Below are 27,408 nucleotides of genomic sequence, written 5' to 3'. Positions count from 1 at the left end.
GTCACATCGAGATCACAATCACCATCATATCGAGATCACACTCACCTTCACACCGAGATCAGAATCACCGTCACATCGAGATCGCACTCACCTTCACACCGAGATCAGAATCACCGTCACATCGACATCACACTCACCGTCACATCGACATCAGAATCACCGTCACATCGAGATCGCACTCACCGTCACATCGAGATCAGAATCACCGTCACATTGAGATCACACTCACCGTCACATCGAGATCAGAATCACCGTCACATCGAGATCGCACTCACCGTCACATCGAGATCAGAATCACCGTCACATCGAGATCACACTCACCGTCACATCGAGATCACACTCACCGTCACATCGAGATCACACTCACCGTCACATCGAGATCACACTCACCATCACATCAAGGTCACACTCACCGTCACATCGAGATCGCACTCACCGCCACATCAAGATCGCACTCACCGTCACATCGAGATCGCACTCACCGTCACATCGAGGTCGCACTCACCGTCACATCGAGATCGCACTCACCGTCACACCGAGATCAGAATCACCGTCACATCGAGATCGCACTCACCGTCACATCGAGATCACACTCACCGTCACATCGAGAACACATTCACCGTCACATCGAGATCACACTCACTGTCACATCGAGATCACACTCACCGTCACATCGAGAACACATTCACCGTCACATCGAGATCACACTCTCTGTCACATCGAGATCACACTCACCGTCACATCGAGAACACATTCACCGTCACATCGAGAACACATTCACCGTCACATCGAGATCACACTCACTGTCACATCGAGATCACACTCACCGTCACATCGAGATCACACTCACCGTCACATCGAGAACACATTCACCGTCACATCGAGATCACACTCACTGTCACATCGAGATCGCACTCACCGTCACATCGAGATCACACTCACCGTCACATCGAGAACACATTCACCGTCACATCGAGATCACACTCACTGTCACATCGAGATCGCACTCACCGTCACATCGAGATCACACTCACTGTCACATCGAGATCGCACTCACCGTCACATCGAGATCACACTCACCGTCACATCGAGAACACATTCACCGTCACATCGAGATCACACTCACTGTCACATCGAGATCACACTCACCGTCACATCGAGATCACACTCACCGTCACATCGAGAACACATTCACCGTCACATCGAGATCACACTCACTGTCACATCGAGATCGCACTCACCGTCACATCGAGATCACACTCACCGTCACATCGAGAACACATTCACCGTCACATCGAGATCACACTCACTGTCACATCGAGATCACACTCACCGTCACATCGAGAACACATTCACCGTCACATCGAGATCACACTCACTGTCACATCGAGATCACACTCACCGTCACATCGAGAACACATTCACCGTCACATCGAGATCACACTCTCTGTCACATCGAGATCACACTCACCGTCACATCGAGATCCCGTCACATCGAGATCGCACTCACCGTCACATCGAGATCGCACTCACCATCACATCGAGATCCCTTCACATCGAGATCACACTCACCATCACATCGAGATGGCACTCACCGTCACATCGAGATCGCACTCACCGTCACATCGAGACCGCACTCACCGTCACATCGAGATCGCACTCACCGTCACATCGAGATCGCACTCACCGTCACACCGAGATCGCACTCACCGTCACATCGTGAACACACTCACCGTCACATCGAGATCGCACTCACCGTCACATCGAGATCGCACTCACCATCACATCGAGATCACACTCACCGTCACATCGAGATCGCACTCACCGTCAAATCGAGATCACACTCACCGTCACATCGAGAACACACTCACCGTCACACCGAGATCAGAATCACCGTCACATCGAGATCGCACTCACCGTCACATCGAGATCACACTCACCGTCACATCGAGATCACACTCACCGTCACATCGAGATCACACTCACCGTCACATCGAGATCACACTCACATTCACATCGAGATCGCACTCACCGTCACATCGAGATCACACTCACCGTCACATCGAGATCACACTCACCGTCACATCAAGATCGCACTCACCGTCACATCAAGATCGCACTCACCGTCACATCGAGAACACACTCACCGTCACATCAAGGTCACACTCACCGTCACATCGAGATCGCACTCACCGTCACATCAAGATCGCACTCACCGTCATATCGAGATCGCACGCACCGTCACATCGAGATCGCACTCACCGTCACACCGAGATCAGAATCACCGTCACATCGAGATCGCACTCACCGTCACATTGAGATCACACTCACCGTCACATCGAGGTCACACTCACCGTCACATCGAGAACACACTCACCGTCACATCGAGAACACACTCACTGTCACATCGAGATCGCACTCACCGTCACATTGAGATCACACTCACCGTCACATCGAGGTCACACTCACCGTCACATCGAGAACACACTCACCGTCACATCGAGAACACACTCACCGTCACATCGAGATCGCACTCACCGTCACATCGAGATCGCACTCACCGTCACATCGAGAACACATTCACTGTCACATCGAGATCGCACTCACCGTCACATCGAGATCGCACTCACCGTCACATCGAGGTCACGCTCACCGTCACATCGAGAACACACTCACCGTCACATCGAGATCGCACTCACCGTCACATCGAGAACACATTCACTGTCACATCGAGATCGCACTCACCGTCACATCGAGATCGCACTCACCGTCACATCGAGGTCACACTCACCGTCACATCGAGGTCACACTCACCGTCACATTGAGATCACACTCACCGTCACATCGAGGTCACACTCACCGTCACACCGAGATCACACTCACCGTCACATCGAGAACACACTCACTGTCACATCGAGATCACACTCACCGTCACATCGAGATCACACTCACCGTCACATCGAGATCACACTCACCGTCACATCGAGATCGCACTCACTGTCACATCGAGATCACACTCACCGTCACATCGAGATCACACTCACCGTCACATCGAGATCCCGTCACATCGAGATCGCACTCACCGTCACATCGAGATCGCACTCACCATCACATCGAGATCGCACTCACCGTCACACTGAGATCAGAATCACCGTCACATCGAGATCGCACTCACCTTCACATCGAGATCACACTCACCATCACATCGAGATCACACTCACCGTCACATCGAGATCCCGTCACATCGAGATCGCACTCACCATCACATCGAGATCGCACTCACCATCACATCGAGATCCCGTCACATCGAGATCACACTCACCGTCACATCGAGATCGCACTCACCGTCACATCGAGATCGCACTCACCGTCACATCGAGATCGCACTCACCGTCACACCGAGATCGCACTCACCGTCACATCGAGATCGCACTCACCGTCACATCGAGATCGCACTCACCGTCACATCGAGATCACACTCACCGTCACATCGAGATCGCACTCACCTTCACATCGAGATCACACTCACCATCACATGGAGATCACACTCACCGTCACATCGAGATCGCACTCACCGTCACATCGAGATCGCACTCACCGTCACATCGAGATCGCACTCACCGTCACATCGAGATCGCACTCACCGTCACATCGAGATCGCACTCACCGTCACATCGAGATCGCACTCACCCTCACATCGAGATCACAATCACCATCATATCGAGATCACACTCACGATCACATCGAGATCAGAATCACCGTCACATCGAGATCGCACTCACCTTCACACCGAGATCAGAATCACCGTCACATCGAGATCACACTCACTGTCGCATCGGGATCACACTCACCGTCACATCGACATCAGAATCACCGTCACATCGAGATCAGAATCACCGTCACATCGAGATCGCACTCACCGTCACATCGAGATCACACTCACCATCACATCAAGGTCACACTCACCGCCACATCAAGATCGCACTCACCGTCACATCGAGATCGCACTCACCGTCACATCGAGATCGCACTCACCGTCACATCGAGATCGCACTCACCGTCACACTGAGATCAGAATCACCGTCACATCGAGATCGCACTCACCGTCACATCGAGATCACACTCACCGTCACATCGAGAACACACTCACCGTCACATCGAGAACACACTCACTGTCACATCGAGATCACACTCACCGTCACATCGAGAACACATTCACCGTCACATCGAGATCGCACTCACCGTCACATCGAGATCACACTCTCTGTCACATCGAGAACACACTCACTGTCACATCGAGATCACACTCACCGTCACATCGAGAACACATTCACCGTCACATCGAGATCGCACTCACTGTCACATCGAGATCACACTCTCTGTCACATCGAGATCACACTCACTGTCACATCGAGATCCCGTCACATCGAGATCGCACTCACCGTCACATCGAGATCGCACTCACCGTCACATCGAGATCCCTTCACATCGAGATCGCACTCACCGTCACATCGAGATCGCACTCACCGTCACTTCGAGATCGCACTCACCGTCACACCGAGATCACACTCACCGTCATATCGTGAACACACTCACCATCACATCGAGATCGCACTCACCGTCACATCGAGATCGCACTCACCATCACATCGAGATCGCACTCACCATCACATCGAGATCGCAATCACCTTCACATCGAGAACACATTCACCGTCACATCGAGAACACACTCACCGTCACATCGAGATCGCACTCACCGTCACAACGAGATCGCACTCACCGTCACATCGAGATCTCACTCACCGTCACATCGAGATCGCACTCACCGTCACATCGAGATCGCACTCACCGTCACATCGAGATCGCACTCACCGTCACATCGAGATCGCACTCACCGTCACATCGAGATCGCACTCAACGTCACATCGAGATCGCACTCACCGTCACATCGAGATCGCACTCACCGTCACATCGAGAACACACTCACCGTCACATCGAGATCGCACTCACCGTCACACTGAGATCGCACTCACCTTCACATCGAGATCGCACTCACCGTCACACCGAGATCGCACTCACCGTCACATCGAGATCGCACTCACCGTCACACCGCGATCGCACTCACCGTCACACCGAGATCGCACTCACCGTCACACCGAGATCGCCCTCACCGTCACACCGAGATCGCACTCACCGTCACACCGAGATCGCACTCACCGTCACACCGAGATCGCACTCACCGTCACACCGAGATCGCACTCACCGTCACATCGAGATCGCACTCACCGTCACATCGAGATCGCACTCACCGTCACACCGAGATCGCACTCACCGTCACACCTAGATCGCACTCACCGTCACACCGAGATCGCACTCACCGTCACACCGAGATTGCACTCACCAAAGAACAGCAACTTATATTTATATAGCGCCTTTATCATAGTAAAACATCCCAAGGTGCTTCACAGGTGTATTGTAACACAAAAAATTGACAGTGAGCCACATAAGGGTAAATTAGGGTGGATGACCAAAAGTTTGGTCAAAGAGGCAGGTTTTAAGGAGCATCTTAAAGGAGGAAAAAGAGATAGCGAGTTGGACAGATTTAGGCAGGGAATTCCAGAGCTTAGGGCCGAGGCAACAGAAGGCACGGCCACCAATGGTGGAGCAATTATAATCAGGGATGTTCAAGAGGGCAGAATTAGAGGAGTGCAGATATCTCGGGGGGTTGTGGGGCTGGAGGAGATTACAGAGATAGGGAGCGGCGAGGCCATGGAGGGATCTGAAAACAAGGATGAGAATTTTGAAATCGAGGCGTTGCTTAACCGGGAGCCAATGTAGGTCAGCGAGCACAGGGGTGATGGGTGAACGGGACTTGGTGCGAGTTAGGACACGGGCAGCCGAGGTTTGGATGACCTCAAGTTTATGCAGGGTGGAAAGTGGGAGGCCAGCCAGGAGTGCATTGGAATAGTCAAGAATAGAGGTAACAAAGGCAAGGATGAGGGTTTCAGTAGCGGCTGAGCTGAGGCAGGCGATGTTATGGAGGTGGAAATAGACGGTCTTAGTTATGCCATGGATATGTGGTCAGAAGCACATCTCGGGATCAAATATGACACCAAGGTTGCGAACAGTGTGGTTCAGCCTCAGACAGATGTTAGGGAGAGGGATGGAGTCAATGGCTAGGGAACGGAGTTTGTGGCGGGAACCGAAAACAATGACTTCAGTTTTCACAATATTTAATTGGAAAAAATTTCTGCTCATCCAGAACTGTATGTCGGACAAGCATTGACAATTTAGAGACTGTGGAGGGGGCGACAGAACTGGTGGTGAGGTAGAGCTGGGTGTCATCAGCGTACATGTGGAAACTGGTGCTGTGTTTTTGATGATGTCACCAAGGGGCAACATGTAGACGAGAAATAGGAGGGGGCCAAGGATAGATCTTTGGGGGACACCAGAGGTAACGATGTGGGAGCGGGAAGAGAAGCCGTTGCAGGTGATTCTATGGCTACGATTAGATAGATAAGAATGGAACCAGGCGAGTGCAGTCCCACCCAGCTGGACGATGGTGGAGAGGCGCTGGAGTAGGATGGAGTGGTCAACGGTGTCAAAGGCTGCAGACAGGTCGAGAAGGACGAGGAGGGATAGTTTATCCAGACCCAGGTCACAGCCGCCATCCTGATCAGATTTATCACTTACCTTTTCTTTCCAGCGCTGGTTTGCCAACGAGAAGTAGTTTCTGCAAATGTTGAGTACAGTTGGAGACCAGTGACTGGATAAAAGTGCTTTTCCTGGCGAGGATTCGGTCAAATTCACCCTGCAGTAATGCAAGGGCTCCTGTTGCAGTGCAACGCAGTGTGTTCAAGTCACATTCAACCTCTCCAAAATCACCATGCAACTTCAAAAACCAGCTGGCGCCCTTGTTGTCGTACAGTGTGCAGCCCCACAGCCCCTGGAAGTAGTCAATATCTGGAAATGATCAACACGTCAGCCAGGGGTTATTGGCAGATATATCCATTTATCTCCCGCCAGGTAGAACCCCCAGAAAACCTCTAAATGAGTAAGTGCAAGGTCCCAGCAAGAGACGGTGTAAAGAGAGTGGCAATGAGGGGCACAGTGCGGGAGGTCCCAGCGAGGGACGGTGTACAGTGACTGGCAATGAGGGGCAGAGTGCGGGAGGTCCCAGCGAGAGACGGTGTACAGAGAGTGGCAATGAGGGGCACAGTGCGGGAGGTCCCAGCGAGAGACGGTGTACAGAGAGTGGCAATGAGGGGCACAGTGCGGGAGGTCCAGCGAGGGACGGTGTATAGTGACTGGCAATGAGGGGCAGAGTGCGGGAGGTCCCAGCGAGAGACGGTGTACAGAGAGTGGCAATGAGGGACACAGTGCGGGAGGTCCCAGCGAGGGACGATGTACAGAGAGTGGCAATGAGGAGCACAGTGCGGGAGGTGCCAGCGAGGGACGGTGTACAGCGACTGGCAATGGGGGGCACAGTGCGGGATGTCCCAGCGAGGGACGGTGTACAGAGACTGGGAATGAGGAAAACAGTGCGGGAGGTGCCAGCGAGGGATGGTGTACAGCGACTGGCAATGGGGGGCACAGTGCTGGTTGTCCCAGTGAGGGACGGTGTACAGAGAGTGGCAATGGGGGGCACAGAGCGGGAGGTCCCAGCGAGGGACGGTGTACAGAGACTGGCAATGAGGGGCACAGTGCGAGAGATCCCAGCGTGGGACGGTGTAAAATGACTGGTAATGAGGGGCACAGTGCAGGAGGTCCCAGCGAGGGACGGTGTACAGAGAGTGGGAATGAGGGGCACAGAGCGGGCGTTCCCAACGAGGGACGGTGTAGTGGGAGTGGCAATGAGGGGCACAGTTCGGGAGGTCCCAGCGAGGGACGGTGCACAGAGACTGGCAATGAGGGGCACGGTGCGGGAGGTCCCAGTGAGGGACGGTGTACAGGGAGTGGCAATGAGGGTCACAGTGCGGGTGTTCCGAGCGAGGGACAGTGTACAGAGACTGGTAATGAGCGGCAGTGTGCGGGATGTCCCAGCGAGGGACGGTGTACAGAGACTGGCAATGAGGGGCACAGTGCGAGAGGTCCCAGTGAGGGACAGTGTAAAAAGACTGGTAATGAGGGGCACAGTGCGGGAGGTCCCAGCGAGGGACGGTGTACAGAGAGTGACAATGAGGGGCACAGTGCGGGAGGTGCCAGCGAGGGACGGTGTAAAAAGACTGGCAACGAGGGGCACAGTGCGGGAGGTCCCAGCGAGGGACGGTGTACAGAGAGTGAGAATGAGGGGCATAGTGCGGGAGGTCCCAGCGAGGGACGGTGTACAGAGAGTGAGAATGAGGGGCACAGTGCGGGAGGTCCCAGTGAGGGACGGTGTACAGCGACTGGCAATGAGGGGCACGGTGCAGGAGGTTCCAGTGAGGGACGGTGTACAGAGAGTGGCAATGAGGGGCTCAGTGCGGGAGGTCCCAGCGAGGGACGGTGTACAGGGACTGGCAATGAGGGTCACAGTGCGGGAGGTCCCAGTGAGAGACGGTGTACAGAGACTGGCAATGAGGGGCACAGTGCGGGAGGTCCCAGCGAGGGACAGTGTACAGAGACTGGCAATGGGGGGCAAAGTGCGGGAGGTCCCAGGGAGGGACAGTGTACAGACACTGGCAATGGGGGGCACAGTGCGGGAAGTCCCAGTGAGGGACGGTGTACAGGGACTGGCAATGAGTGGCACAGTGCGGGAGGTCCCAGCGAGGGACGGTGTACCGGGACTGGCAAATAAGGGGCACAGTGCGGGAGGTCCCAGCTGGGGACGATGTACAGAGAGTGGCAATGAGGAGCACAGTGCGGGAGGTGCCAGCGAGGGATGGTGTACAGCGACTGGCAATGGGGGTCACAGTGCGGGATGTCCCAGCGAGGGACGGTGTACAGAGACTGGGAATGAGGAGCACAGTGCGGGAGGTGCCAGCGAGGGATGGAGTACAGCGACTGGCAATGGGGGGCACAGTGCTGGTTGTCCCAGTGAGGGACGGTGTACAGAGACTGGCAATGAGGGGCACAGTGCGAGAGATCCCAGCGTGGGACGGTGTAAAAAGACTGGTAATGAGGGGCACCGTGTGGGAGGTCCCTGCGAGGGACGGTGTACAGAGAGTGGGAATGAGGGGCACAGTGCGGGAGTTTCCAATGCGGGACGGTGTAGTGGGAGTGGCAATGAGGGGCACAGTTCGGGAGGTCCCAGCGAGGGACGGTGCACAGAGACTGGCAATGAGGGGCACAGTGCAGGAGGTCCCAGCGAGGGCCGGTGTACAGAGAGTGACAATGAGGGTCACAGTGCGGGAGGTCCCAGCTAGGGACGGTTTACAGAGACTGGCAATGAGGGGCACAGTGCGGGAGGTCCCAGCGAGGGACGGTGTACAGAGAGTGACAATGAGGGTCACAGTGCGGGAGGTCCCAGCGAGGGACGGTGTACAGGGACTGGCAATGAGGGTCATAGTGCGGGAGTTCCGAGCGATGGACGGTGTACAGGGAGTGGCAATGAGGAGCATAGTGCGGGAGGTGCCAGCGAGGGACGGTGTACAGCGACTGGCAATGGGGGGCACAGTTCGAGAGGTCCCAGCGAGGGACGGTGTACAGAGAGTGGCAATGAGGGGCACAGTGTGGGAGGTCTCAGCGAGGGACAGTGTACAGAGACAGGGAATGAGGGGCACAGTGCGGGAGGTCCCAGCGAGGCACGGTGTACAGGGACTGGCAATGAGGGGCACAGTGCGGGAGGTCCCAGCGTGGGACGGTGTAAAAAGACTAGTAATGAGGGGCACAGAGCGGGAGGTCCCAGCGAGGGACAGTGTACAGGGAGTGGCAATGAGGGGCACAGTGCGGGAGGTCCCAGCGTGGGATGGTGTACAGGGAGTGACAATGAGGGGCACAGTGCAGGAGGTCCCAGTGAGGGACGGTGTACAGAGAGTGGTAATGAGGGGCACAGTGCGGAAGGTCCCAGCGAGGGACGGTGTACAGTGACTGGCAATGAGGGGCACAGTGCGGGAGGTCCCAGCGAGGGACGGTGTACAGAGAGTGGCAATGAGGGGCATAGTGCGGGAGGTCCCAGCGAGGGACGGTGTACAGAGAGTGGTAATGAGGGGCACTGTGCGGAAGGTCCCAGCGAGGCACGGTGTACAGGGACTGGCAATGAGGGGCACAGTGAAGGAGGTCCCAGCGAGGGACGTTGTACAGAGACTGGCAATGAGGGGCACAGTGAAGGAGGTCCCAGCGAGGGATGGTGTACAGAGAGAGGCAATGAGGAGCACAGTGCGGGAGGTGCCAGCGAGGGACGGTGTACAGCGACTTTCAATGGGGGGCACAGTGCGGGATGTCCCAGCGAGGGACGGTGTACAGACACTGGCAATGGGGGCACAGAGCGGGAGGTCCCAGCGAGGGACGGTGTACAGGGACTGGCAATGAGTGGCACAGTGCGGGAGGTGCTAGCAAGGGATGGTGTACAGAGACTGGCAATGAGGGGCACAATGCGGGAAGACCCAGTGAGAGACGGTGTACAGAGACTGGCAATGAGGGGCACAGTGCGGGAGGCCCCAGCGAGGGACGGGATACAGAGACTGGCAATGAGGGGCACAGTTCGGGAGGTCCCAGCGAGGGACAGTGTACAGAGACTGGCAGTGGGGGGCAAAGTGCGGGAGGTCCCAGCGTGGGACGGTGTACAGACACTGGCAATGGGCGGCACAGTGCGGGAGGTCCCAGCGAGGGACAGTGTACAGAGACTGGCAGTGGGGGGCAAAGTGCGGGAGGTCCCAGCGTGGGACGGTGTACAGACACTGGCAATGGGCGGCACAGTGCGGGAGTTCCCAGCGAGGGACGGTGGACAGGGACTGGCTATGTGTGGCACAGTGCGGGAGGTGCTAGCAAGGGATGGTGTACAGAGACTGGGAATGAGGGGCACAGTGCGGGAGGTCCCACAGAGAGACGGTGTACAGAGACTGGGAATGAGCGGCACAGTGCGGGAGGTCCCAGCGAGGACGGTGTACAGCGACAGGCAATGAGGGGCCTAGTGCGGGAGGTCCCAGCGAAGGATGGTGTACAGAGAGTGGCAATGAGGGGCACCGTGCGGGAGGGCCCAGCGAGGGATGATGAGCAGAGACTGGCAATGAAGGGCTCAGTGCGGGGGTCCCAGTGAGGGACGGTGTACAGAGAGTGGCAATGAGGAGCTCAGTGCGGGAGGTCCCAGTGAGGGACGGTGTGCAGAGAGTGGCAATGAGGGGCTCAGTGAGGGACGGTGTACAGAGAGTGGCAATGAGGGGCACAGTGCGGGAGGTCCCAGCAAGGGACGGTGTACAGGGAGTGGCAATGAGGGGCACAGTGCGAGAGGTCCCAGTGAGGGACAGTGTAATAAGGCTGGTAATGAGGGGCACAATGCGGGAGGTCACAGCGAGGGACGGTGTACAGAGAGTGGCAATGAGGGGCACAGTGCGAGAGGTCCCAGTGAGGGACAGTGTAATAAGGCTGGTAATGAGGGGCACAATGCGGGAGGTCACAGCGAGGGACGGTTTACAGAGAGTGGCAACGAGGGGCACAGTGCGGGAGGTCCCAGCGTGGGATGGTGTACAGGGAGTGACAATGAGGGGCACAGTGCAGGAGGTCCCAGCGAGGGACGGTGTACAGAGAGTGGTAATGAGGGGCACAGTGCAGAATGTCCCAGTGAGGGACGGTGTACAGTGACTGGCAATGAGGGGCACAGTGCGGGAGGTCCCAGCGTGGGACAGTGTACAGAGAGTGGCAATGAGGGGCACAGTGCAGGAGGTCCCAGCGAGGGACGGTGTACAGAGAGTGGTAATGAGGGGCACTGTGCGGAAGGTCCCAGCGAGGGACGGTGTACAGTGACTGGCAATGAGGGCCACAGTGAAGGAGGTCCCAGCGAGGGACTTTGTACAGAGACTGGCAATGAGGGGCACAGTGAAGGAGGTCCCAGCGAGGGATGATATACTGAGAGTGGCAATGAGGAGCACAGTGCGGGAGGTGCCAGCGAGGGACGGTGTAAAGTGACTGGCAATGTGAGGCACAGTGCGGGATGTCCCAGTGAGGAACGGTGTACAGGGAGTGACAATGAGGGGCACAGTGCGGGAGGACCCAGCGAGGGACAGTGTACAGGGAGTGGCACTGAACGGCTCAGTGCGGGAGGTCCCAGTGAGGGATAGTGTACAGAGAGTGGGAATGAGGGGCACAGTGCAGGAGGTCCCAGCAAGGGACGGTGTACAGGGAGTGGCAATGAGGGTCACAGTGCGGGAGGTCCCAGCGTGGGACAGTGTACAGAGAGTGGCAATGAGGGGCACAGTGCGGAAGGTCCCAGCGAGGGACGGTGTACAGAGACCGGCAATGAGGGTCACAGTGCGGGAGATCCCAGCGAGGGGCGGTGTGCAGAGAGTGGCAAGGAGGGGCACAGTGTGGGAGGTCCCAGCGAGGGACGGTGTACAGAGACTGGGAATGAGGGGCACAGTGCGGGAGATCCCAGCGAGGGACGGTGTACAGGGACTTGCAATGAGGGGCAGAGTGCAGAAGGTCCCAGCGAGGGACGGTGTACAGAGAGTGGCAAGGAGGAGCACAGAGCGGGAGGTCCCAGCGAGGGACGGTGTACAGAGAGTGACAATGAAGGGCACAGTGCGGGACGTCCCAGTTAGGGACGGTGTACAGAGAGTGGGAATGAGGGGCACAGTGCGGGAGTTCCCAACGAGGGACGGTGTACAGGGAGTGGCAATGAGGGGCACAGTTGGGGAGGTCCCAGCGAGGGACGGTGCACAGAGACTGGCAATGAGGGGCACGGTGCAGGAGGTCCCAGCGAGGGATGGTGTACAGGGAGTGGCAATGAGGGGCACAGTGAGGGAGGTCCCAGCGAGGGACGGTGTACAGGGAGTGGAAATGAGGGGCTCAGTGGGGGTGGTCCCAGGGAGGGACGGTGTACAGAGACTGGGAATGAGGGGCATGGTGCAGGAGGTCCCAGCGTGGGATGGTGTATAGGGAGTGGCAATGAGGGGCACAGTAGGGGAGGTCCCAGCGAGGGACGGTGTACAGAGACTGGCAATGAGGGGCACAGTGCGAGAGATCCCAGCGTGGGACGGTGTAAAATGACTGGTAATGAGGGGCACAGTGCAGGAGGTCCCAGCGAGGGACGGTGTACAGAGAGTGGGAATGAGGGGCACAGAGCGGGCGTTCCCAACGAGGGACGGTGTCGTGGGAGTGGCAATGAGCGGCACAGTTCGGGAGGTCCCAGCGAGGGACGGTGCACAGAGACTGGCAATGAGGGGCACGGTGCGGGAGGTCCCAGTGAGGGACGGTGTACAGGGAGTGGCAATGAGGGTCACAGTGCGGGAGTTCCGAGCGAGGGACGGTGTACAGAGACTGGTAATGAGCGGCAGTGTGCGGGATGTCCCAGCGAGGGACGGTGTACAGAGACTGGCAATGAGGGGCACAGTGCGAGAGGTCCCAGTGAGGGACTGTGTAAAAAGACTGGTAATGAGGGGCATAGTGCCGGAGGTCCCAGCGAGGGACGGTGTACAGAGAGTGACAATGAGGGGCACAGTGCGGGAGGTGCCAGCGAGGGACGGTGTAAAAAGACTGGTAACGAGGGGCACAGTGCGGGAGGTCCCAGCGAGGGACGGTGTACAGAGAGTGAGAATGAGGGGCACAGTGCGGGAGGTCCCAGCGAGGGACGGTGTACAGAGAGTGAGAATGAGGGGCACAGTGCGGGAGGTCCCAGCGAGGGACGCTGTACAGAGACTGGCAATGAGGGGCACGGTGCAGGAGGTCCCAGCGAGGGACGGTGTACAGGGAGTGGCAATGAGGGGCTCAGTGCGGGAGGTCCCAGCGAGGGACGGTGTACAGGGACTGGCAATGAGGGGCACAGTGCGGGAGGTCCCAGCGAGGGACGGTGTACAGAGAGTGACAATGAGGGGCACAGTGCGGGAGGTGCCAGCGAGGGACGGTGTAAAAAGACTGGTAACGAGGGGCACAGTGCGGGAGGTCCCAGCGAGGGACGGTGTACAGAGAGTGAGAATGAGGGGCATAGTGCGGGAGGTCCCAGCGAGGGACGGTGTACAGAGAGTGAGAATGAGGGGCACAGTGCGGGAGGTCCCAGTGAGGGACGGTGTACAGCGACTGGCAATGAGGGGCACGGTGCAGGAGGTTCCAGTGAGGGACGGTGTACAGGGAGTGGCAATGAGGGGCACAGTGAAGGAGGTCCCAGCGAGGGATGGTGTACAGAGAGAGGCAATGAGGAGCACAGTGCGGGAGGTGCCAGCGAGGGACGGTGTACAGCGACTTTCAATGGGGGGCACAGTGCGGGATGTCCCAGCGAGGGACGGTGTACAGACACTGGCAATGGGGGCACAGAGCGGGAGGTCCCAGCGAGGGACGGTGTACAGGGACTGGCAATGAGTGGCACAGTGCGGGAGGTGCTAGCAAGGGATGGTGTACAGAGACTGGCAATGAGGGGCACAATGCGGGAAGACCCAGTGAGAGACGGTGTACAGAGACTGGCAATGAGGGGCACAGTGCGGGAGGCCCCAGCGAGGGACGGGATACAGAGACTGGCAATGAGGGGCACAGTTCGGGAGGTCCCAGCGAGGGACAGTGTACAGAGACTGGCAGTGGGGGGCAAAGTGCGGGAGGTCCCAGCGTGGGACGGTGTACAGACACTGGCAATGGGCGGCACAGTGCGGGAGGTCCCAGCGAGGGACAGTGTACAGAGACTGGCAGTGGGGGGCAAAGTGCGGGAGGTCCCAGCGTGGGACGGTGTACAGACACTGGCAATGGGCGGCACAGTGCGGGAGTTCCCAGCGAGGGACGGTGGACAGGGACTGGCTATGTGTGGCACAGTGCGGGAGGTGCTAGCAAGGGATGGTGTACAGAGACTGGGAATGAGGGGCACAGTGCGGGAGGTCCCACAGAGAGACGGTGTACAGAGACTGGGAATGAGCGGCACAGTGCGGGAGGTCCCAGCGAGGACGGTGTACAGCGACAGGCAATGAGGGGCCTAGTGCGGGAGGTCCCAGCGAAGGATGGTGTACAGAGAGTGGCAATGAGGGGCACCGTGCGGGAGGGCCCAGCGAGGGATGATGAGCAGAGACTGGCAATGAAGGGCTCAGTGCGGGGGTCCCAGTGAGGGACGGTGTACAGAGAGTGGCAATGAGGAGCTCAGTGCGGGAGGTCCCAGTGAGGGACGGTGTGCAGAGAGTGGCAATGAGGGGCTCAGTGAGGGACGGTGTACAGAGAGTGGCAATGAGGGGCACAGTGCGGGAGGTCCCAGCAAGGGACGGTGTACAGGGAGTGGCAATGAGGGGCACAGTGCGAGAGGTCCCAGTGAGGGACAGTGTAATAAGGCTGGTAATGAGGGGCACAATGCGGGAGGTCACAGCGAGGGACGGTGTACAGAGAGTGGCAATGAGGGGCACAGTGCGAGAGGTCCCAGTGAGGGACAGTGTAATAAGGCTGGTAATGAGGGGCACAATGCGGGAGGTCACAGCGAGGGACGGTTTACAGAGAGTGGCAACGAGGGGCACAGTGCGGGAGGTCCCAGCGTGGGATGGTGTACAGGGAGTGAAAATGAGGGGCACAGTGCAGGAGGTCCCAGCGAGGGACGGTGTACAGAGAGTGGTAATGAGGGGCACAGTGCAGAATGTCCCAGTGAGGGACGGTGTACAGTGACTGGCAATGAGGGGCACAGTGCGGGAGGTCCCAGCGTGGGACAGTGTACAGAGAGTGGCAATGAGGGGCACAGTGCAGGAGGTCCCAGCGAGGGACGGTGTACAGAGAGTGGTAATGAGGGGCACTGTGCGGAAGGTCCCAGCGATGGACGGTGTACAGTGACTGGCAATGAGGGCCACAGTGAAGGAGGTCCCAGCGAGGGACTTTGTACAGAGACTGGCAATGAGGGGCACAGTGAAGGAGGTCCCAGCGAGGGATGATATACTGAGAGTGGCAATGAGGAGCACAGTGCGGGAGGTGCCAGCGAGGGACGGTGTAAAGTGACTGGCAATGTGAGGCACAGTGCGGGATGTCCCAGTGAGGAACGGTGTACAGGGAGTGACAATGAGGGGCACAGTGCGGGAGGACCCAGCGAGGGACAGTGTACAGGGAGTGGCACTGAACGGCTCAGTGCGGGAGGTCCCAGTGAGGGATAGTGTACAGAGAGTGGGAATGAGGGGCACAGTGCAGGAGGTCCCAGCAAGGGACGGTGTACAGGGAGTGGCAATGAGGGGCACAGTGCGGTAGGTCCCAGTGAGGGACGGTGTACAGTGAGTGGCAATGAGGGGCACAATGCGGAATGTCCCAGCAAGGGACGGTGTACAGGGAGTGGCAATGAGGGTCACAGTGCGGGAGGTCCCAGCGTGGGACAGTGTACAGAGAGTGGCAATGAGGGGCACAGTGCGGAAGGTCCCAGCGAGGGACGGTGTACAGAGACCGGCAATGAGGGTCACAGTGCGGGAGATCCCAGCGAGGGGCGGTGTGCAGAGAGTGGCAAGGAGGGGCACAGTGTGGGAGGTCCCAGCGAGGGATGGTGTACAGAGACTGGGAATGAGGGGCACAGTGCGGGAGATCCCAGCGAGGGACGGTGTACAGGGACTTGCAATGAGGGGCAGAGTGCAGAAGGTCCCAGCGAGGGACGGTGTACAGAGAGTGGCAAGGAGGAGCACAGAGCGGGAGGTCCCAGCGAGGGACGGTGTACAGAGAGTGACAATGAAGGGCACAGTGCGGGACGTCCCAGTTAGGGACGGTGTACAGAGAGTGGGAATGAGGGGCACAGTGCGGGAGTTCCCAACGAGGGACGGTGTACAGGGAGTGGCAATGAGGGGCACAGTTGGGGAGGTCCCAGCGAGGGACGGTGCACAGAGACTGGCAATGAGGGGCACGGTGCAGGAGGTCCCAGCGAGGGATGGTGTACAGGGAGTGGCAATGAGGGGCTCAGTGGGGGTGGTCCCAGGGAGGGACGGTGTACAGAGACTGGGAATGAGGGGCACGGTGCAGGAGGTCCCAGTGAGGGATGGTGTATAGGGAGTGGCAATGAGGGGCACAGTGCAGGAGGTCCCAGCGAGGGATGGTGTACAGAGAGTGGCAATGAGGGGCACAGTGAGGGAGGTCCCAGCGAGGGACGGTGTACAGGGAGTGGAAATGAGGGGCTCAGTGGGGGTGGTCCCAGGGAGGGACGGTGTACAGAGACTGGGAATGAGGGGCACGGTGCAGGAGGTCCCAGCGTGGGATGGTGTACAGAGAGTGGCAATGAGGGGCACAGTAGGGGAGGTCCCAGCGAGGGACGGTGTACAGAGACTGGCAATGAGGGGCACAGGAGGGGAGGTCCCAGCGAGGGACGGTGTACAGAGAGTGGCAATGAGGGGCACAGTAGGGGAGGTCCCAGCGAGGGACGGTGTACAGAGACTGGCAATGAGGGGCACAGTGCGAGAGATCCCAGCGTGGGACGGTGTAAAATGACTGGTAATGAGGGGCACAGTGCAGGAGGTCCCAGCGAGGGACGGTGTACAGGGAGTGGAAATGAGGGGCTCAGTGGGGGTGGTCCCAGGGAGGGACGGTGTACAGAGACTGGCAATGAGGGGCACAGGAGGGGAGGTCCCAGCGAGGGACGGTGTACAGAGAGTGGCAATGAGGGGCACAGTAGGGGAGGTCCCAGCGAGGGACGGTGTACAGAGACTGGCAATGAGGGGCACAGGAGGGGAGGTCCCAGCGAGGGACGGTGTACAGAGAGTGGGAATGAGGGGCACAGAGCGGGCGTTCCCAACGAGGGACGGTGTCGTGGGAGTGGCAATGAGCGGCACAGTTCGGGAGGTCCCAGCGAGGGACGGTGCACAGAGACTGGCAATGAGGGGCACGGTGCGGGAGGTCCCAGTGAGGGACGGTGTACAGGGAGTGGCAATGAGGGTCACAGTGCGGGAGTTCCGAGCGAGGGACGGTGTACAGAGACTGGTAATGAGCGGCAGTGTGCGGGATGTCCCAGCGAGGGACGGTGTACAGAGACTGGCAATGAGGGGCACAGTGCGAGAGGTCCCAGTGAGGGACTGTGTAAAAAGACTGGTAATGAGGGGCACAGTGCCGGAGGTCCCAGCGAGGGACGGTGTACAGAGAGTGACAATGAGGGGCACAGTGCGGGAGGTGCCAGCGAGGGACGGTGTAAAAAGACTGGTAACGAGGGGCACAGTGCGGGAGGTCCCAGCGAGGGACGGTGTACAGAGAGTGAGAATGAGGGGCATAGTGCGGGAGGTCCCAGCGAGGGACGGTGTACAGAGAGTGAGAATGAGGGGCACAGTGCGGGAGGTCCCAGTGAGGGACGGTGTACAGCGACTGGCAATGAGGGGCACGGTGCAGGAGGTTCCAGTGAGGGACGGTGTACAGGGAGTGGCAATGAGGGGCTCAGTGCGGGAGGTCCCAGCGAGGGACGGTGTACAGGGACTGGCAATGAGGGTCACAGTGCGGGAGGTCCCAGTGAGAGACGGTGTACAGAGACTGGCAATGAGGGGCACAGTGCGGGAGGTCCCAGCGAGGGACAGTGTACAGAGACTGGCAATGGGGGGCAAAGTGCGGGAGGTCCCAGGGAGGGACAGTGTACAGACACTGGCAATGGGGGGCACAGTGCGGGAAGTCCCAGTGAGGGACGGTGTACAGGGACTGGCAATGAGTGGCACAGTGCGGGAGGTCCCAGCGAGGGACGGTGTACCGGGACTGGCAAATAAGGGGCACAGTGCGGGAGGTCCCAGCGAGGGACGATGTACAGAGAGTGGCAATGAGGAGCACAGTGCGGGAGGTGCCAGCGAGGGATGGTGTACAGCGACTGGCAATGGGGGTCACAGTGCGGGATGTCCCAGCGAGGGACGGTGTACAGAGACTGGGAATGAGGAGCACAGTGCGGGAGGTGCCAGCGAGGGATGGAGTACAGCGACTGGCAATGGGGGGCACAGTGCTGGTTGTCCCAGTGAGGGACGGTGTACAGAGACTGGCAATGAGGGGCACAGTGCGAGAGATCCCAGCGTGGGACGGTGTAAAAAGACTGGTAATGAGGGGCACAGTGAGGGAGGTCCCAGCGAGGGACGGTGTACAGGGAGTGGAAATGAGGGGCTCAGTGGGGGTGGTCCCAGGGAGGGACGGTGTACAGAGACTGGGAATGAGGGGCACGGTGCAGGAGGTCCCAGCGTGGGATGGTGTATAGGGAGTGGCAATGAGGGGCACAGTAGGGGAGGTCCCAGCGAGGGACGGTGTACAGAGACTGGCAATGAGGGGCACAGGAGGGGAGGTCCCAGCGAGGGACGGTGTACAGAGAGTGGCAATGAGGGGCACAGTAGGGGAGGTCCCAGCGAGGGACGGTGTACAGAGACTGGCAATGAGGGGCACAGTGCGAGAGATCCCAGCGTGGGACGGTGTAAAATGACTGGTAATGAGGGGCACAGTGCAGGAGGTCCCAGCGAGGGACGGTGTACAGAGAGTGGGAATGAGGGGCACAGAGCGGGCGTTCCCAACGAGGGACGGTGTCGTGGGAGTGGCAATGAGCGGCACAGTTCGGGAGGTCCCAGCGAGGGACGGTGCACAGAGACTGGCAATGAGGGGCACGGTGCGGGATGTCCCAGCGAGGGACGGTGTACAGAGACTGGCAATGAGGGGCACAGTGCGAGAGGTCCCAGTGAGGGACGGTGTACAGAGACTGGCAATGAGGGGCACAGTGCGAGAGGTCCCAGTGAGGGACAGTGTAAAAAGACTGGTAATGAGGGGCACAGTGCCGGAGGTCCCAGCGAGGGACAGTGTACAGAGACTGGCAATGGGGGGCAAAGTGCGGGAGGTCCCAGGGAGGGACGGTGTACAGACACTGGCAATGGGGGGCACAGTGCGGGAGGTCCCAGTGAGGGACGGTGTACAGGGACTGGCAATGAGTGGCACAGTGCGGGAGGTCCCAGCGAGGGACGGTGTACCGGGACTGGCAAATAAGGGGCACAGTGCGGGAGGTCCCAGCGAGGGACGATGTACAGAGAGTGGCAATGAGGAGCACAGTGCGGGAGGTGCCAGCGAGGGATGGTGTACAGCGACTGGCAATGGGGGTCACAGTGTGGGATGTCCCAGCGAGGGACGGTGTACAGAGACTGGGAATGAGGAGCACAGTGCGGGAGGTGCCAGCGAGGGATGGAGTACAGCGACTGGCAATGGGGGGCACAGTGCTGGTTGTCCCAGTGAGGGACGGTGTACAGAGACTGGCAATGAGGGGCACAGTGCGAGAGATCCCAGCGTGGGACGGTGTAAAAAGACTGGTAATGAGGGGCACCGTGTGGGAGGTCCCTGCGAGGGACGGTGTACAGAGAGTGGGAATGAGGGGCACAGTGCGGGAGTTCCCAATGCGGGACGGTGTAGTGGGAGTGGCAATGAGGGGCACAGTTCGGGAGGTCCCAGCGAGGGACGGTGCACAGAGACTGGCAATGAGGGGCACAGTGCAGGAGGTCCCAGCGAGGGCCGGTGTACAGAGAGTGACAATGAGGGTCACAGTGCGGGAGGTCCCAGCTAGGGACGGTTTACAGAGACTGGCAATGAGGGGCACAGTGCGGGAGGTCCCAGCGAGGGACGGTGTACAGAGAGTGACAATGAGGGTCACAGTGCGGGAGGTCCCAGCTAGGGACGGTTTACAGAGACTGGCAATGAGGGGCACAGTGCGGGAGGTCCCAGTGAGTGACGGTGTACAGGGACTGGCAATGAGGGGCACAGTGCGGGAGGTCCCAGCGAGGGACGGTGTACAGGGACTGGCAATGAGGGTCACAGTGCGGGAGGTCCCAGCGAGGGACGGTGTACAGGGACTGGCAATGAGGGTCACAGTGCGGGAGTTCCGAGCGATGGACGGTGTACAGAGAGTGGCAATGAGGAGCATAGTGCGGGAGGAGCCAGCGAGGGACGGTGTACAGCGACTGGCAATGGGGGGCACAGTTCGGGAGGTCCCAGCGAGGGACGGTGTACAGAGAGTGGCAATGAGGGGCACAGTGCGGGAGGTCCCAGCGTGGGACGGTGTACAGAGACAGGGAATGAGGGGCACAGTGCGGGAGGTCCCAGCGTGGGACGGTGTACAGAGAGTGGCAATGAGAGGCACAGTGTGGGAGGTCTCAGCGAGGGACAGTGTACAGAGACAGGGAATGAGGGGCACAGTGCGGGAGGTCCCAGCGAGGCACGGTGTACAGAGACTGGCAATGAGGGGCACAGTGCGGGAGGTCCCAGCGTGGGACGGTGTAAAAAGACTAGTAATGAGGGGCACAGAGCGGGAGGTCCCAGCGAGGGACAGTGTACAGGGAGTGGCAATGAGGGGCACAGTGCGGGAGGTCCCAGGGAGGGACGGTTTACAGAGAGTGGCAATGAGGGGCACAGTGCGGGAGGTCCCAGCGTGGGATGGTGTACAGGGAGTGAAATGAGGGGCACAGTGCAGGAGGTCCCAGTGAGGGACGGTGTACAGAGAGTGGTAATGAGGGGCACAGTGCGGAAGGTCCCAGCGAGGGACGGTGTACAGTGACTGGCAATGAGGGGCACAGTGCGGGAGGTCCCAGCGAGGGACGGTGTACAGAGAGTGGCAATGAGGGGCATAGTGCGGGAGGTCCCAGCGAGGGACGGTGTACAGAGAGTGGTAATGAGGGGCACTGTGCGGAAGGTCCCAGCGAGGGACGGTGTAGAGTGACTGGCAATGAGGGGCACAGTGAAGGAGGTCCCAGCGAGGGACGTTGTACAGAGACTGGCAATGAGGGTCATACTGCGGGAGTTCCGAGCGAGGGACGGTGTACAGAGACTGGTAATGAGCGGCACAGTGCGGGATGCCCCAGCGAGGGACGGTGTACAGAGACTGGCAATGAGGGGCACAGTGCGAGAGGTCCCAGTGAGGGACAGTGTAATAAGGCTGGTAATGAGGGGCACAATGCGGGAGGTCACAGCGAGGGACGGTTTACAGAGAGTGGCAACGAGGGGCACAGTGCGGGAGGTCCCAGCGTGGGATGGTGTACAGGGAGTGACAATGAGGGGCACAGTGCAGGAGGTCCCAGCGAGGGACGGTGTACAGAGAGTGGTAATGAGGGGCACAGTGCAGAATGTCCCAGTGAGGGACGGTGTACAGTGACTGGCAATGAGGGGCACAGTGCGGGAGGTCCCAGCGTGGGACAGTGTACAGAGAGTGGCAATGAGGGGCACAGTGCAGGAGGTCCCAGCGAGGGACGGTGTACAGAGAGTGGTAATGAGGGGCACTGTGCGGAAGGTCCCAGCGAGGGACGGTGTACAGTGACTGGCAATGAGGGCCACAGTGAAGGAGGTCCCAGCGAGGGACTTTGTACAGAGACTGGCAATGAGGGGCACAGTGAAGGAGGTCCCAGCGAGGGATGATATACTGAGAGTGGCAATGAGGAGCACAGTGCGGGAGGTGCCAGCGAGGGACGGTGTAAAGCGACTGGCAATGTGAGGCACAGTGCGGGATGTCCCAGTGAGGAACGGTGTACAGGGAGTGACAATGAGGGGCACAGTGCGGGAGGTCCCAGCGAGGGACAGTGTACAGGGAGTGGCACTGAACGGCTCAGTGCGGGAGGTCCCAGTGAGGGATAGTGTACAGAGATTGGGAATGAGGGGCACAGTGCAGGAGGTCCCAGCAAGGGACGGTGTACAGGGAGTGGCAATGAGGGGCACAGTGCGGTAGGTCCCAGTGAGGGACGGTGTACAGAGAGTGGTAATGAGGGGCACAGTGCAGAATGTCCCAGTGAGGGACGGTGTACAGGCAGTGGCAATGAGGGTCACAGTGTGGGAGGTCCCAGCTTGGGACAGTGTACAGAGAGTGGCAATGAGGGGCACAGTGCGGAAGGTCCCAGCGAGGGACGGTGTACAGAGACCGGCAATGAGGGTCACAGTGCGGGAGATCCCAGCGAGGGACGGTGTGCAGAGACTGGGAATGAGGGGCACAGTGCGGGAGATCCCAGCGAGGGACGGTGTACAGGGACTTGCAATGAGGGGCAGAGTGCAGAAGGTCCCAGCGAGGGACGGTGTACAGAGAGTGGCAATGAGGGGCACGGTGCAGGAGGTCCCAGCGAGGGACGGTGTACAGGGAGTGGCAATGAGGGGCACGGTGCAGGAGGTCCCAGCGAGGGACGGTGTACAGGGAGTGGCAATGAGGGGCTCAGTGCGGGAGGTCCCAGCGAGGGACGGTGTACAGGGACTGGCAATGAGGGTCACAGTGCGGGAGGTCCCAGTGAGAGACGGTGTACAGAGACTGGCAATGAGGGGCACAGTGCGGGAGGTCCCAGCGAGGGACAGTGTACAGAGACTGGCAATGGGGGGCAAAGTGCGGGAGGTCCCAGGGAGGGACGGTGTACAGACACTGGCAATGGGGGGCACAGTGCGGGAGGTTCCAGTGAGGGACGGTGTACAGGGACTGGCAATGAGTGGCACAGTGCGGTAGGTCCCAGCGAGGGACGGTGTACCGGGACTGGCAAATAAGGGGCACAGTGCGGGAGGTCCCAGCGAGGGACGATGTACAGAGAGTGGCAATGAGGAGCACAGTGCGGGAGGTGCCAGCGAGGGATGGTGTACAGCGACTGGCAATGGGGGTCACAGTGCGGGATGTCCCAGCGAGGGACGGTGTACAGAGACTGGGAATGAGGAGCACAGTGCGGGAGGTGCCAGCGAGGGATGGAGTACAGCGACTGGCAATGGGGGGCACAGTGCTGGTTGTCCCAGTGAGGGACGGTGTACAGAGAGTGGCAATGAGGGGCACAGTGCGGGAGGTCCCAGCGAGGGACGGTGTACAGAGACTGGCAATGAGGGGCACAGTGCGAGAGATCCCAGCGTGGGACGGTGTAAAAAGACTGGTAATGAGAGGCACCGTGTGGGAGGTCCCTGCGAGGGACGGTGTACAGAGAGTGGGAATGAGGGGCACAGTGCGGGAGTTCCCAATGCGGGACGGTGTAGTGGGAGTGGCAATGAGGGGCACAGTTCGGGAGGTCCCAGCGAGGGACGGTGCACAGAGACTGGCAATGAGGGGCACAGTGCAGGAGGTCCCAGCGAGGGCCGGTGTACAGAGAGTGACAATGAGGGTCACAGTGCGGGAGGTCCCAGCTAGGGACGGTTTACAGAGACTGGCAATGAGGGGCACAGTGCGGGTGGTCCCAGCGAGGGACGGTGTACAGAGAGTGACAATGAGGGTCACAGTGCGGGAGGTCCCAGCTAGGGACGGTTTACAGAGACTGGCAATGAGGGGCACAGTGCGGGAGGTCCCAGTGAGGGACGGTGTACAGGGACTGGCAATGAGGGGCTCAGTGCGGGAGGTCCCAGCGAGGGACGGTGTACAGGGACTGGCAATGAGGGTCACAGTGCGGGAGTTCCGAGCGATGGACGGTGTACAGAGAGTGGCAATGAGGAGCATAGTGCGGGAGGTGCCAGCGAGGGACGGTGTACAGCGACTGGCAATGGGGGGCACTGTTCGGGAGGTCCCAGCGAGGGACGGTGTACAGAGAGTGGCAATGAGGGGCACAGTGTGGGAGGTCTCAGCGAGGGACAGTGTACAGAGACAGGGAATGAGGGGCACAGTGCGGGAGGTCCCAGCGAAGCATGGTGTACAGGGACTGGCAATGAGGGGCACAGTGCGGGAGGCCCCAGCGAGGGACGGTGTACAGGGACTGGCAATGAGTGGCACAGTGCGGGAGGTGCTAGCAAGGGATGGTGTACAGAGACTGGCAATGAGGGGCACAATGCGGGAAGACCCAGTGAGAGACGGTGTACAGAGACTGGCAATGGGGGGCACAGAGCGGGAGGTCCCAGCGAGGGACGGTGTACAGACACTGGCAATGGGGGGCACAGAGCGGGAGGTCCCAGCGAGGGACGGTGTACAGGGACTGGCTATGTGTGGCACAGTGCGGGAGGTGCTAGCAAGGGATGGTGTACAGAGACTGGCAATGAGGGGCACAATGCGGGAAGACCCAGTGAGAGACGGTGTACAGAGACTGGCAATGAGGGGCACAGTGCGGGAGGCCCCAGCGAGGGACGGGATACAGAGACTGGCAATGAGGGGCACAGTTCGGGAGGTCCCAGCGAGGGACAGTGTACAGAGACTGGCAGTGGGGGGCAAAGTGCGGGAGGTCCCAGCGTGGGACGGTGTACAGACACTGGCAATGGGCGGCAAAGTGCGGGAGGTCCCAGCGTGGGACAGTGTACAGACACTGGCAATGGGCAGCACAGAGCGGGAGTTCCCAGCGAGGGACGGTGGACAGGGACTGGCTATGTGTGGCACAGTGCGGGAGGTGCTAGCAAGGGATGGTGTACAGAGACTGGGAATGAGGGGCACAGTGCGGGAGGTCCCACAGAGAGACGGTGTACAGAGAGTGAGAATGAGGGGCATAGTGCGGGAGGTCCCAGCGAGGGACGGTGTACAGAGAGTGACAATGAGGGGCACAGTGCGGGAGGTGCCAGCGAGGGACGGTGTAAAAAGACTGGTAACGAGGGGCACAGTGCGGGAGGTCCCAGCGAGGGACGGTGTACAGAGAGTGAGAATGAGGGGCACAATGCGGGAGGTCCCAGTGAGGGACGGTGTACAGAGACTGGCAATGAGGGGCACGGTGCAGGAGGTCCCAGCGAGGGACGGTGTACAGGGAGTGGCAATGAGGGGCTCAGTGCGGGAGGTCCCAGCGAGGGACGGTGTACAGGGACTGGCAATGAGGGTCACAGTGCGGGAGGTCCCAGTGAGAGACGGTGTACAGAGACTGGCAATGAGGGGCACAGTGCGGGAGGTCCCAGCGAGGGACAGTGTACAGAGACTGGCAATGGGCAGCACAGAGCGGGAGTTCCCAGCGAGGGACGGTGGACAGGGACTGGCTATGTGTGGCACAGTGCGGGAGGTGCTAGCAAGGGATGGTGTACAGAGACTGGGAATGAGGGGCACAGTGCGGGAGGTCCCACAGAGAGACGGTGTACAGAGACTGGGAATGAGCGGCACAGTGCGGGAGGTCCCAGCGAGGACGGTGTACAGCGACTGGCAATGAGGGGCCTAGTGCGGGAGGTCCCAGCGAAGGATGGTGTACAGAGAGTGGCAATGAGGGGCACCGTGCGGGAGGGCCCAGCGAGGGATGATGAGCAGAGACTGGCAATGAAGGGCTCAGTGCGGGGGTCCCAGTGAGGGACGGTGTGCAGAGAGTGGGAATGAGGAGCTCAGTGCGGGAGGTCCCAGTGTGGGATGGTGTACAGAGAGTGGCAATGAGGGGCTCAGTGAGGGACGGTGTACAGAGAGTGGCAATGAGGGGCACAGTGCGGGAGGTCCCAGCAAGGGACGGTGTACAGGGAGTGGCAATGAGGGGCAGAGTGCGGGAGGTCCCAGCGAGGGACGGTGTACAGAGAGTGGCAATGAGGGTCATACTGCGGGAGTTCCGAGCGAGGGACGGTGTACAGAGACTGGTAATGAGCGGCACAGTGCGGGATGCCCCAGCGAGGGACGGTGTACAGAGACTGGCAATGAGGGGCACAGTGCGAGAGGTCCCAGTGAGGGACAGTGTAATAAGGCTGGTAATGAGGGGCACAATGCGGGAGGTCACAGCGAGGGATGGTTTACAGAGAGTGGCAACGAGGGGCACAGTGCGGGAGGTCCCAGCGTGGGATGGTGTACAGGGAGTGACAATGAGGGGCACAGTGCAGGAGGTCCCAGCGAGGGACGGTGTACAGAGAGTGGTAATGAGGGGCACAGTGCAGAATGTCCCAGTGAGGGACGGTGTACAGTGACTGGCAATGAGGGGCACAGTGCGGGAGGTCCCAGCGTGGGACAGTGTACAGAGAGTGGCAATGAGGGGCACAGTGCAGGAGGTCCCAGCGAGGGACGGTGTACAGAGAGTGGTAATGAGGGGCACTGGGCGGAAGGTCCCAGCGAGGGACGGTGTACAGTGACTGGCAATGAGGGCCACAGTGAAGGAGGTCCCAGCGAGGGACTTTGTACAGATACTGGCAATGAGGGGCACAGTGAAGGAGGTCCCAGCGAGGGATGATATACTGAGAGTGGCAATGAGGAGCACAGTGCGGGAGGTGCCAGCGAGGGACGGTGTAAAGCGACTGGCAATGTGAGGCACAGTGCGGGATGTCCCAGTGAGGAACGGTGTACAGGGAGTGACAATGAGGGGCACAGTGCGGGAGGTCCCAGCGAGGGACAGTGTACAGGGAGTGGCACTGAACGGCTTAGTGCGGGAGGTCCCAGTGAGGGATAGTGTACAGAGAGTGGGAATGAGGGGCACAGTGCAGGAGGTCCCAGCAAGGGACGGTGTACAGGGAGTGGCAATGAGGGGCACAGTGCGGTAGGTCCCAGTGAGGGACGGTGTACAGAGAGTGGCAATGAGGGGCACAATGCGGAAGGTCCCAGCGAGGGACGGTGTACAGAGACCGGCAATG

The 27,408-nt window shown here is 59.5% G+C and overlaps 1 protein-coding gene across 1 annotated transcript in view; it reads right to left on the bottom strand.

Moving 5' to 3' along the window:
• LOC147095562 (zinc-alpha-2-glycoprotein-like) overlaps positions 1 to 27,408 on the bottom strand; it is a 199,461-nt gene that overhangs the window by 42,845 nt on the left and 129,208 nt on the right. The window contains exon 3 of the mRNA XM_085974691.1: positions 6,694 to 6,963. Coding sequence (XP_085830817.1) covers positions 6,694 to 6,963 — 270 coding nt within the window. The remainder of the gene's footprint in view (positions 1 to 6,693; positions 6,964 to 27,408) is intronic.

This window comes from Somniosus microcephalus, unplaced genomic scaffold, assembly GCF_052327205.1.
Source record: "Somniosus microcephalus isolate GS21.2 unplaced genomic scaffold, FLI_Smic_1.0 unresolved_chr1, whole genome shotgun sequence".
Lineage (NCBI taxonomy): Eukaryota > Metazoa > Chordata > Chondrichthyes > Squaliformes > Somniosidae > Somniosus > Somniosus microcephalus.
The sequence above is the reverse complement of the archived record's forward strand: the minus strand, read 5'-3'. Positions and strand labels throughout refer to the sequence as shown.